The sequence below is a fragment of the Pediculus humanus genome, genomic scaffold, assembly GCF_000006295.1.
Source record: "Pediculus humanus corporis 1103172108253 genomic scaffold, whole genome shotgun sequence".
NCBI classification, from domain to species: Eukaryota; Metazoa; Arthropoda; class Insecta; order Psocodea; family Pediculidae; genus Pediculus; species Pediculus humanus.
This window is the reverse complement of record NW_002987822.1, coordinates 574,987-586,972: the sequence shown is the minus strand read 5'-3', so window position 1 is coordinate 586,972 and position 11,986 is coordinate 574,987. Positions and strand designations below refer to the sequence as shown.

Here is an 11,986-nt window from a genome sequence, read left to right as displayed (position 1 = left end):
GTGTACTCGTCATTTTTGTATAATTGACAACATCCGCATATAAAATGGAAACGTTATCGTGTTTTTCAATATATAATTCCCTTTAAGAATAAAAATATTAATAAGTTGAATTTTATATAATTTTTTTTTTTTAAATATAAATTATTATATATAAATTCGCACTTGAAAGGTTTAAATGTTGTTAATTCATTCGTTGGATTAGATTGAAAACTTTTCTTTCTTATATCTTCCCTTACGCGAGCTGCTATGTGCCACGGTAGTATACTTAATAATAATTGTTCCTAAAAAAAAAAAAAAAAAAAAAATTATTTAATCCTTTCTCCAAAGCCAAAATATACGGCAATATTTCGAATATACCTCCTGTTCTTTCTCATAATTTAATTTCATAGTAAATTCAATGCAAGCTCTCCTATCTAAAAAAGCTCTCCTGATAACCATTTCTTTAATCAACCTGTAATAGAATCCCATTCCATTGACGCATATAAAAAATATCGTTTCCGATAAAATCTGTAAACGTTATTTTCGTTTAAAAAAAAAAATTTTTTTTTTGTAAAATAATATTAATAATTATACATACGTATCTTGTTGCTGTGCCCGAATTTCTATACGTAATCATAGTTAAGGTTAATATGTGACATAAAGTTATACCGAATCCTAAAATAATAGGAGTGATATTGTTGCTCAAAGGTAAAAAAATATAACATGCTAGTAATGTGTGAGGAGCAAAAGCGGGTCTTAGGGGGATTTGATTATTAAAAACGTATGTGTGATATATTGGAAGTGCTAAATCTACGACAACAACAATCCCAATTGCCGAACATGATACGATGTGAGGAAGGAAAAAATATTTTTCCACAAGATTTTTTTTAAATATCAATGAAACTAACGGCCATAAGAATAAAATAATGGAAATGTATGAAATTATATCCGGTAGTGAATTATGTTGTGGATCGTCCTATGAGAAAAAAATTTTTATATATATAAGTAACCATCACAAATTAATCTCTCTCTCTCTCTCTTCCTTCACCCATTTTTTTAAAAATAATTACTCACAATTTCTTTAATTAATAAAAATCCCACGTGTATAATTGTCAATAATATTTGTAAAAGTAAAAAAACAGAAAAATATCCCTGATGTAAAATTGAACGATATCTCGAATATAACGATTCTAAATTTCGATATTTTAGCTGTCTCTACAAAATAAAAAAAATTTTTTATTTTAATTTAATTATAATTAATTTTTATTTGGCTTTTTAATAAATATTATTATTATTATTATTATTACTTTCATGTAACTCCATGACCAATTTCTATTTTCTAATAAATGACATGTTAAATTTCTATTTATTTCAATATCGTCTTGTACTTGTAACGAATGTTGTTGTTCCTCTCGATTATTAAAAAAAATTTCTTTCAAATCTTCGTTAAATTCATACACCATAGTATGTTCTAAAATAAATAAATATAATTAATGAGGAGCAAACAATAAATATAATATTTTTAATTAAATTATGTTTATTATTAATTAATTTCCTATCAAATAAAAGATAATACGAAGCAGTTTAATAATAATAATTATAGTTTTTTTTTTAATGGCGTAATATATTTAAAAATGATGATATAATAATAATAACAATATAAATGAGATTTTTTTTTTTTATTTAAATAAAAGTCATAAAAATTTTATAGTAAATAGGAAAATCCAAATAATAATGATAATGATGATGGTAATAAAATAATTATGGACGAAAATAATCAATGATGACAATTCCACCACAAGAAATTTTTAATAATTTTATTTTTTTTATTTAAATAAAAATAAATTTGATAATAATACTACTTGGCAGATACGAATGCAAATCTCAAGAATTATGTGGGAGCAAAATTTTTTTTTTTTTTAAATTGGGAAAATTTATAATAATAATAATAATAATATTATTAGTCAATTAAGTCGGTTAATTTGAAAATAATGTCGCGGGAAAAAAATATTAAAATAATAATACTTAAATTATGTAAGAATTAATGATGAGTAAAAATAATGATAATAATAATAATAATGCGCTTTAATTTTCGCTTTAATAAATTATTTAAATTCAAAGTTAATAATGTATTTAAATTAATTGTAATTAATATTGTTATTTTTTGTTATTTATTGTTAAATTAATAATTGCATTAATGCTTTATGCAAAAAATTTATTAATAAAGGTAAGAAAAGTAATTTTAGGTGTTATTAATTGATTTATTAATGATAAAAATCAATTTTTTAAATATTTTTGTCCACTAATCCTACTAAAATTAAATTTTAAAGAAGCAGTCAATTGTTTTCTAAAAAAAAAGAAAATTAAATGATAAAATTTTAGGAGGTTGATTTAAAAATCAAATTAAATTTCAATTCGTTTGATAATTATTTAAAAAAAAAAAAACTTACTTCTTTAAATAAATTTTTTTTAAAAAAAAATTCTTTTAAATTTTTTTTTTTTTTTAAATACTTTCTAAATCACCATTTGCAAAAATTTGTTTAAAAAAAGTCACACACACATACAATTACAACTTTTCAATCGATACTGATGATAAATATAATAAAAACGATCGACGATTGAATACAAAAAAAAAATAAAAAATAAAAATAAAATAGTTCCATGTTTATCCAAGAGTTGTTGTTGTTGTTGTTGTTATTAGGCCAACATGATAACAAATTTTAAGAGTTAATGCGCAGGATGTGTATGTGTGTGTGTGTGTGTGTAAAAAGGGTAATAATAATAAAACATTTATAAAAACTTATTTCTCAACAAAGTGTAAACACCTTAACCCTTATTATTATTATTATTATTATTATTATTTAATCTAATTCGAAATACAAAAAATTTGTCTTCATATTCGAAAACATACAACCGTAAAAAATTTTTAGGCTGTTTGTGTATTTAATCAAAACAATTTTTATTAAATTATTTAATGTTACTAAGATTAAATTTAAATTTAAATTTAAATTTAAATTTTTCTTTTGTCTGCGTTTACAATTTATTAAAATTTTTTTAAAAAATATTATTTTGATTTTTCCTTACCTGTTTTATCATCGTGCCTCCTCAATTTTGTATCATTTTTTTTTCTTTTAAATAGAAAAAAATGTGAAAATAAATATGATAATAATGATATTAAACAAATGTTCATGACGACGTACCTGAAATCATTTAAAATTTTATTAAAAATTAAATGTAATTTTTTGTTTTTTTTTTTTTTTTGGGGGGGAGGGAGGGAGGGGGGAAATAATAAAAAATTTACTTACCTATAATTAAAATAAATTTTGATATTTTTTCATTTGTGTAAATTAATTGATAAATCCATTGATTTTTTACTAATCAAAATATTTTCATTGTGACCGTTACAAAATGATCAATAATTTTTGCTTTTTTCTTCTGTAAAATAAGTTCTGAAAATAAATAGAAAAATAAAAAAGTTAATAAATGAATGATTAAGAATTTTGCATAATTTTTTATTACATTGTTATTATTAAAAAATATTTTTATTTCAATCAATGATGTAATAAACCTTATTATCAGTTCCCATGGGTATTGTGAAATTAAAAAATTTTCTTTTAATATTCATCAATTCAAACTGAATTAAATAAATAGTAATAATAATAATAATGAAAAGTATTAATATATACAAAGATGGAGGTGGGAAATGTAAAAAATATTTTGTAAAAAAAAAACACTTTAGAAGAGAATTGATGAAAATAAAATTGATTAAAATTTTCATTGTGTGTGTGTGTGTGTGTTTGTGTTTGTGTCTGTATGTGTGTGTGTGTGTGTATGTGTGTGTGTGTGTGTGTGTGTGTGTGTGTGTGTGTGTATGTCATTGAGTAAAAAAAAAAGAAATGTTTCAGTTTAAAAAATTATTTACATCACATAACATGAAGATTTTATAAATATCTTACTTTTATTACACAATAATTATGTTTTTTAAACTTTTTTTTTTGTTTTAACTTGTGTGAGGTTATACAACTTTTTTTTGTTCTTCAAATTGTAGTATACTACATTTTGAAACAGATTAACATTGTTATACAGGCGATTATTTAAAAAATCACAAATACAACATGATTAACAGCAAAAAACCGTTAGTTATTTATTAATAAATTAGAAAAATTGATTTCATAAAATGAAAAAAATCAAATTTCTTTTTTTTTTTTTTTTTGAATGTCCCATTTATGTAAAACCATATAAATTTTTTTTTTAGACTCAACTAATAATATTTATGATGAATCCTTATTATACTTTAAAGAAAATTATAACTCATGATATAATATAATATATTATAAAAATATAAATAAATAAAATTATTATAAAATCGACAATTTTTTAATTAAAAAAAAAGGGAAAAAAATTTTTTGACTTACTTTTTTTTTTGTCCTGACGTCAGTTAATTTTGGCTCGAAAATCGATGGTTAAGTTTACACCATTTAAAAATTATCATAACTTTTTTTTTATGATTTTACTTGTACTTAATATATTTATGAAAAAAAAATTTTCACTATTTTTTTGTTAAAATTAACTTTAATTAAATAATGTAAAATATTTAAAATTAATTTTCATTTTAGTTATGTTTAAGCTGTTAATAAATTTTAAAAGTAAAACTTTTTAAATTTTTTGTAAAAAAAAATTCCTTTCATAACTCACCGTTTAAAATAAAGTGGCAATTATTTGTTTAACGAGATTTCTGGGTAACACTGTCAAATAGTATTTTTTATTAATTATTTTAATATGGATGAAGGGCTTTTAAATAATATTATGGAAAAATTTTCACAAACTGGATTACAAACGCAAGGCGTTAGTTTTCAAGGAAAATCTTTAAAATTAAACACGGAAAATGACTGTGAGTATAAACATAACCGCAATGTGTTATTATTAAACGTTGTTTTTTCAACATTGCACGTTTGGGTTTTTTTATATTTTTATTAAACGATTTTGCTAGAAATTTTAAAATAGAACTTAGAGTTTGAATATTTTTTCATAGGCGAAGAAGTCGTTAATAAAATAAAAGAATGTACAAATCTGGAGTTTTTAAATTTAGAAGGAAATACTGTTGGAGTAGATGCCGCCAAAGCCATATCAAAAGCATTAGAATCAAAAAGTGAATTAAAGAGAGCCATTTGGAAAGACATGTTTACAGGACGAATGAAAGAAGAAATTCCAAAAGCTTTGGTTTGTTATTATCATGATAATAATAATTAAAAAGTTTTGTTACCACTACATATGATGGTATATGTTGTTTTATAGGAATTCCTTGGAAATGGTTTGACATTAGCTAATGCTCAATTAACAGAATTAGATTTAAGTGATAATGCATTCGGACCGATTGGAGTGAGCGGTTTGGGAAGTTTATTAAGTAGTCCTGCTTGCTATCAACTCCAAGTTTTAAAGCTCAATAATAATGGTTTAGGTATATCTGGTGGAAAAATGCTTGCCAAAGCATTACTTAAATGTCATAAAAATAGTTCAAAAGATGGAAAGGCTTTATCTTTAAAATTAATACAAATAGGAAGAAACAGATTAGAAAATGCCGGAGCTGTAGCTTTGGCGGAAGTATTTCAAGTAAGAACATACATTTGGTCAAAGTTCATAACAATTTATTTAAATTTTATCATTATCGTTAATGGGGAAATTTGAATTATTTTATAGACCTTGGGTAGCTTAGAAGAAATATCAATGTATCAAAATGGAATTTATCATGAGGGAATAAAAGCTCTGAGCGAATCGTTTAAAAAAAATTCTAATTTACGTTTGATAGATTTAAATGACAATACGATAACGCTAAAAGGTGCAAAACACATTGCCAATGCTCTTCCACATTTACAAAAATTAAAAGTTTTAAATTTTGATGATTGCTTGCTTAGAACTGATGGGGCTACAGTACTCGCAGATGCTCTGACAGAGAAACATATGAATTTAGAAGTATGCCATATCATTAAATTGTATTATTAGCTTACTATTACTATTATTATTATTACTACTAATAATTGATACTATTTCAAGGAACTCTATTTGGGAAATAATGAAATTAGAATAGAAAGTGGATTGGCTATAGCGAAAGCTATAAAAAACAAAAGTCAAATGAAAAAACTTAATGTTAATGGAAATCAATTTGGGTCTGTTGGTACGACCAAATTAAAAGAAGAATTAACTAAAATGGAAAAAATTCAAGTTTTGGAAACAATGAGGTATGTTATTTGATAATAAATATAAATATTATTTTACATTTTTTGTAAAAACTAAAAAAAAAAATTTATGTTTAATAGTGATGATGAAAGTTTTAATGGAGATGACGATGATGAAAATAGAGATAGCGAAAATAGCCAGGAAGAAGAAGATGATGATGATGATGATGAGGAAGAAGAAAATGGAGATGGCGAAGGGGAAAACGAAAACAAAGTTAATAATGAAACAAAACAAAATGGTTTTACATTTAAAAAATCATTTGAAACTCAAAAACCTGGTGGCGATTCATTTATTCTAAGCCTTGATGGATTATCGATAAAAGCAAGGCCGACAGGATCTTTAAAAACATTTGTAGATAATCCTACTGAAGTTAATTTTAAAAATATAACAGAAAATCAAGTTAACGAATTTATAAATAGTAATCAGGTAAGACAATCTCTACTATCTAATTTTGGGTAATCCTGTTATACAAAATTTAAAATATGTTTCTTTTATAGGATAATTCAGTTGCTTTTTACACTGAGGCATTTATCCCTCTCTTAGTTAAAATTTCATCATTTAGTTGTTCGGATAATGAAAATGTTAAAAATTTGAGCGTGAAAATTTCACAAAATCTGTACAAAAATTTATTCGATTGGGCATCACGTAAAAAATGTTTACCAATTGTTAACAACACATTGTTTGTTTATTTTAATTTGATTAAGGTGAGTCTAATTCATGTCAATTTGTATAGATTATACTTAACTAAATATGTTAATAAAAAAAATAAAAAAAATAAATTTATATTTACGTTTTACAGAGCGAAGATAAAAGCTTTAAAGTTAACTGGGATCTTAAGGGTTGTTTTGAAGCATTGAATTTGGCTATTTCCAGTGGTTGCGTTCCAAATGAAACTCAAGATGTTCTGAAAGCATTAAGAGATAAAAAATCGATTAAAGATGACAATAAAGAAATAACAATTTCATAATTTTTTTGTTTTAATTATTATTTAAGGTTTTAATTTTTTTTTTTTTAATACATTACTATTGTACTATCGATGATGAATTGATAATGAATAATAAGTAATTGAAAGCCATGTGTCAAAATAATGATAGTCTGATGAAATGTTCAATTGTTTTTTTAAAAAGTAATTTCCTTTTTTTTTTAATAAAAATAAGTTATCGTAACAAATTAAATTTTTTTTTTTTAATTTTATAATTTTAATTTAATAAATTTTATTTGAATTTTAAGCATATGAAACAAAGTGTTTTCTTTTTAAATGATAATGATAATTTTTCTTCCCTAACTTAAATCCAAAAATTTTCTTTAATCGACAAGCATTATTGTCATGTAATATTGTCAACAATTTATTGTTTAAATTTTAAAATAACAAATTTAGTTTTCAACCATGATTAAATCAAAGGTGGTACGTTTATTACGAAATTAAAATGAGTTATGAGATAATTTAAAGCGGGAAAAAAAATTTTGTGGAGGCTTCGTTACAAATTTTTACAAAAATTCAAGAATAGATTTTGAATTCAAATCAATACATTATTTAAAATTAATTACAAATTTATATTTAAAAGAAATTAATTTTATAATTTTACCTTCGTTAATAAAAGCCAAAACTCCAAACGAAAAATAAAAAAAAATTCTAAACGATATTTAAAATATTGGTGAGATTCAAGCTTTTATAAAAGTTATGAAAGGTATTTTTTTTTTTGTCAAAAAAGAAAAAAATTCAGGCTAATTATTAATTTCAATTCATGTTGATAAAAAATATAATATGAAATTATTTTTCAAGTTTAAAAATATTATTTTATTACGCGTATTAACATTACATTAATTTTATTAATTTGTTTTATGATTAGAAAAAAAAAAGTTATGAAAACATTTTGCAGTCATATGCCCTCAAATAGCGTGCGCGTCGATTTGTGAGTTCATGTGCATTCAAAAGTGATCTAAAATTAATACAATATTTTGTTATAAAAAAACAATTTCATATGTCAATTTTTTCATAAAAAATTTTACAATATTAATAAGTTTATTAATGTAGCTTCATGTTTTAAAAAAAATATTCAATTATTAATTTAATTTTAAGAGTGAGTTTTTTTTTTTTTTTACGAATGAGTAAAGTTTGTAATTTTTATTTCCGCCATTTTGCTATTTAAAGTTTGATACGACGGCTTCAATTACAGTATCATGGACTATTATTATAGTTCAAGTCAAAATATGTCTTCTAGAGGTGGACGATTTTCGTCTAGGGGTGGTTCCTCGTACCGTGGTGGTGGTGGTAGAGGAGAGTCCTCTTATCGGGGTTCACGTGGTGGAAACAGTGGGGGTTATTCTTCATCTCGGGGATATTCTAGTTCAAGAGGACGAGGAAGTTACTATCCCAAATATGAAAATTCTAGTTCTAAGTACAGTTCAGGTATGTATTCCCATTGGAATATCCGTTATTCTACTTAACATAGTTATTAACAATATAATAATTGTATTGAAGATAGTGGAACAAGATATGGCTCTCATTCACGTATGGATGATTCTTCCTACAGGAAAACAGAATCATCATATGGATCTAGTAGAGATCATTCTCATCACAGGTCGGATGTTGACCTTGGAAGGAAAAGACTAAGAAGTGATAGTTATTCTCAATCTCAGGTATTTAGGTTTGATTAGATAATTATTAATGTATTATTTTAACAGGAGCCTTTTGTTGTCGCAATGAAATGATAAGATAATCATTGATTTACCTTATAAATGGTAAATTTAATTGTTCTGTTGCAATCATCTGTGAAAATAATTACATTCCTATATTTAAAAAATGTTTTATATTTGGAAAAGCAAATAATTTATTACATTTAGGTTTATTATATATATATATATATATATATTATAAACTGAAATCTTTGAACAAATTCAGTTATAAAATGTTCTGATTTTTCTTACAACAAAGAAGATTTATATTACATAAAACCCAAAATTAATTATGTACATAATATGTACATTTAGCGGAATCAATGTAATAGAATTTTGAATAATTGGCAAAAATTACATGTAGGTAAACCATGAGTCGAAGACTATTGATTATCTTCAATTTTACAAGCCAAGATTCCATCGATATTTTTTTTTAACTTGTTATATGTAATCACTTTTATAAGATGCCACCTATATGATTAAAACATGTTATTAAAACAAAAAAAAAATGGAAATCATTATTTTTTTTTTATTGTTAATTAATTTTTTTTTTGAAAAATTTTGTTATAAATGTAAAACTACTGGAATAATAAGGCCGATAAGTTGGTATTCTGTTATAATTAATTATTATTATTATTATTAATCGCCTGTATATGAGGAAACAAATGTCATTATTATTGTTTATCATATTCTTCTGTTTGTTTGCAGATTTTATTTTTTCAGATTGATTGATTGATTGATTGATTGATTGATTGATTGAAGAAAGAATAATTTTCTTTTTGTAAATGTGAAAAAGGAAAACGAAATGAAATAAAATGACACAATTGAAAAAAAAAAAATTATGCAAAAACAAAAAAAAAAAATAAATAAATAAATAATTAGCTGTAAATTAAAATTTTAAAAAAAAAAAAATATATATATAGGTTGTGCATCTCAACAACAACAACAAAAAAAACCGCTATTAAAAAAATTTAAAAAAAAAAATAAATAAATAAATAAATAAAATAATTTTTTAAAAATTTGTCGAAAACAGGGAACAACCGGAAGCCGAAGAAGTCACGAAATAGAAGATTATCGTGGCAGTGGAAGTCGTTATTCGACTTCCAACTCGTATTCAGAATCGCGAAGCTATAGCGAAAACCGTGGAGTTTTCAAGAAGCCACGTATGTCCGATTTCAAATCAAAAGAGGAGTACAGAGGCCGGAAAGAAATATCACGGTCCTCTGTACCTGTGTCTAAACTACGGTCATTTAGAGGACGATACACCCGCGGACGAGCAATATTAAGGCGTGGCGGAGAGAGTTTTCTTGCAAGGAAACGACCTGTTTTTTCCAGCAGCAAAAGTGCTTCTGAATTGATTGCTATCAGGAGAAAAATGCTGAGATTGAGGAGGTATGAATTCTGTTAAAAAAAAAAAAAATAGCAAGAAAAACAAAGTAAAAATTATTAAGAAAAAAAAAAAAAAAAAAAAAAAAGTATCAGGTAATGTTTTTATATGTAGCTTTATCATCCTGCTACCTTACATATATGCTTTCAATAATAACGAATTTCACCGTGAGAGGTCATTGTTAATAAACAAAACAATAATAATAATAACACAAACGAGATTTAAAAATCAAGAAAAATCAAGAATATAATAAGAATCAACTGTGTTGTTTTAAAAATTGGATCAAATTATTATTATTATTATTATTATTATAAAGAAAGAGAGAGATAGATAGAGAGAGAGAGAGCATTTATAATGGATATTTATGATTATAGAATATAAATAAATAAAGACGCACACACACACACACGCATTTAAATAATAAAAGGATAATTTGAAAAATAAGTCGGGGGGTAATAATTAATCCCTTAAAAAAAAAAAAAAAAATTCTGACGAATTACATACGAAATTGTAATAAAGATTGCGTTGACAATCTTTTTAAGAAGAATTTATTTGAAATTTTAAAATATGTGACGTGGTTATGTAAATAAATAAAAATGGCGACGAAATAAGAAATTTAAAATAAATAAATAAATAATTTGGTAAACGGATGTGTTTGAATTATTTGAAGGGTTTAATTAATTTTGGAAAAAATTGTGCCCAGCCAATAAAGAAGTATCAAAAGTTTTTTTTTTTGTTGGCATGATTTTGAAAGGATGATGATGATGATGATGATGACGATGATGATGAAAAAAAGGAAAAGGAAATAAAAAAAAAATTCTTTTAATCGAAAGGGTTTAAAAGTGGGGAATGCGAATAATAAATAAATTTTTTTTTTTTATATAAACAATTTTTTCTCGTACCTTAATTTTTGTTTTTTTTTTTTTTTTTTCGACGTTATTAATAATTGATTTTTTTTTTTTTTTTTTTTTTTTACATTTTTCCAATGACAATGAAAATATAGGTTTCGCGATAGGACGAAAGCAAAAGTTTCGGAAGAGAAAAAAAGAGATGAGAAAACAACGAGTGCTTCAGGTACGTCGTCATCGACGGCGGCAAACACGTCAAACAGCGACAGCGCGAACGCGGGAACCGTAGAAGATGGAGAACAGACTGATAAAAAACAAAGCGAAGTTGGTTTTATATAATGCGTACACGCACAAACACCCGCACGCACGCACGCACTTATTAATTTTTTTTTCTTTTCCGGTTTTCAAGCACGACGAATCTTACGAAAAGTCTGATGAGAAAAAATCGAAAGGGAAAAAGGATTCGGATAATTGCGATGGCGAAAGCAGCGAATACAAGGAAAAAGTAAAAAAAATTTTCTTTTTTTTTTTCTTCGACCGTTATTTGAATCCATGACAGTTAAAAAAAAGAAATTTTTTTTGTCTTTGTTTAGGATAAGCAGAAGAAATCGGAAGAGAGATCGGATTTTTTCAGGAGGCCTTTCATGAAACTTCAATGTCCGCAATGCTCTATGAAATGCGTCACTTTCAAACAATACACTCAACACATAAGTCATTCCACTCACATAAAAGCAATGAGAGAGAGGAGTCAGCAATTGAAGCAAACGCTTGCGAACATGAGAATCGCTCAAAGAGCCAAACAGAAAAAAGTAGACGAGGAAGACGTCACGAACATGTCGACGAAATCGACTTTTTGCTTTTT

At 24.7% G+C, this 11,986-nt stretch overlaps 3 protein-coding genes across 3 annotated transcripts in view; 2 read left to right on the top strand and 1 right to left on the bottom strand.

Moving 5' to 3' along the window:
- Phum_PHUM475810 (adenylate cyclase type, putative) overlaps window positions 1-1,442 on the bottom strand; it is a gene marked incomplete at both ends in the record, with an annotated part of 4,758 nt that extends 3,316 nt beyond the window's left edge. The window contains 6 exons of the mRNA XM_002430331.1: window positions 1-80; window positions 163-281; window positions 358-507; window positions 578-955; window positions 1,054-1,194; window positions 1,287-1,442. The exon at window positions 1-80 is cut by the window's left edge and continues 5 nt beyond it. Of these exons, the coding sequence (XP_002430376.1) occupies window positions 1-80; window positions 163-281; window positions 358-507; window positions 578-955; window positions 1,054-1,194; window positions 1,287-1,442 (1,024 nt within the window). The remainder of the gene's footprint in view (window positions 81-162; window positions 282-357; window positions 508-577; window positions 956-1,053; window positions 1,195-1,286) is intronic.
- Window positions 1,443-4,785: 3,343 nt separating this feature from the next.
- Window positions 4,786-7,180, top strand: Phum_PHUM475800 (Ran GTPase-activating protein, putative; the record flags this gene model as incomplete). The annotated part of the gene is made up of 8 exons (XM_002430330.1): window positions 4,786-4,870; window positions 5,012-5,199; window positions 5,275-5,589; window positions 5,677-5,949; window positions 6,031-6,215; window positions 6,294-6,639; window positions 6,711-6,917; window positions 7,013-7,180. The coding sequence occupies 8 exons, from the start codon at window positions 4,786-4,788 to the stop codon at window positions 7,178-7,180; spliced, it is 1,767 nt and encodes a 588-aa protein (XP_002430375.1).
- Window positions 7,181-8,424: 1,244 nt separating this feature from the next.
- Window positions 8,425-11,986, top strand: part of Phum_PHUM475690 (Nucleosome-binding protein, putative) — a gene marked incomplete at both ends in the record, with an annotated part of 4,808 nt that continues 1,246 nt past the window's right edge. Inside the window, 6 exons of the mRNA XM_002430329.1 lie at window positions 8,425-8,623; window positions 8,696-8,853; window positions 9,923-10,281; window positions 11,280-11,448; window positions 11,534-11,629; window positions 11,718-11,871. Coding sequence (XP_002430374.1) covers window positions 8,425-8,623; window positions 8,696-8,853; window positions 9,923-10,281; window positions 11,280-11,448; window positions 11,534-11,629; window positions 11,718-11,871 — 1,135 coding nt within the window. The remainder of the gene's footprint in view (window positions 8,624-8,695; window positions 8,854-9,922; window positions 10,282-11,279; window positions 11,449-11,533; window positions 11,630-11,717; window positions 11,872-11,986) is intronic.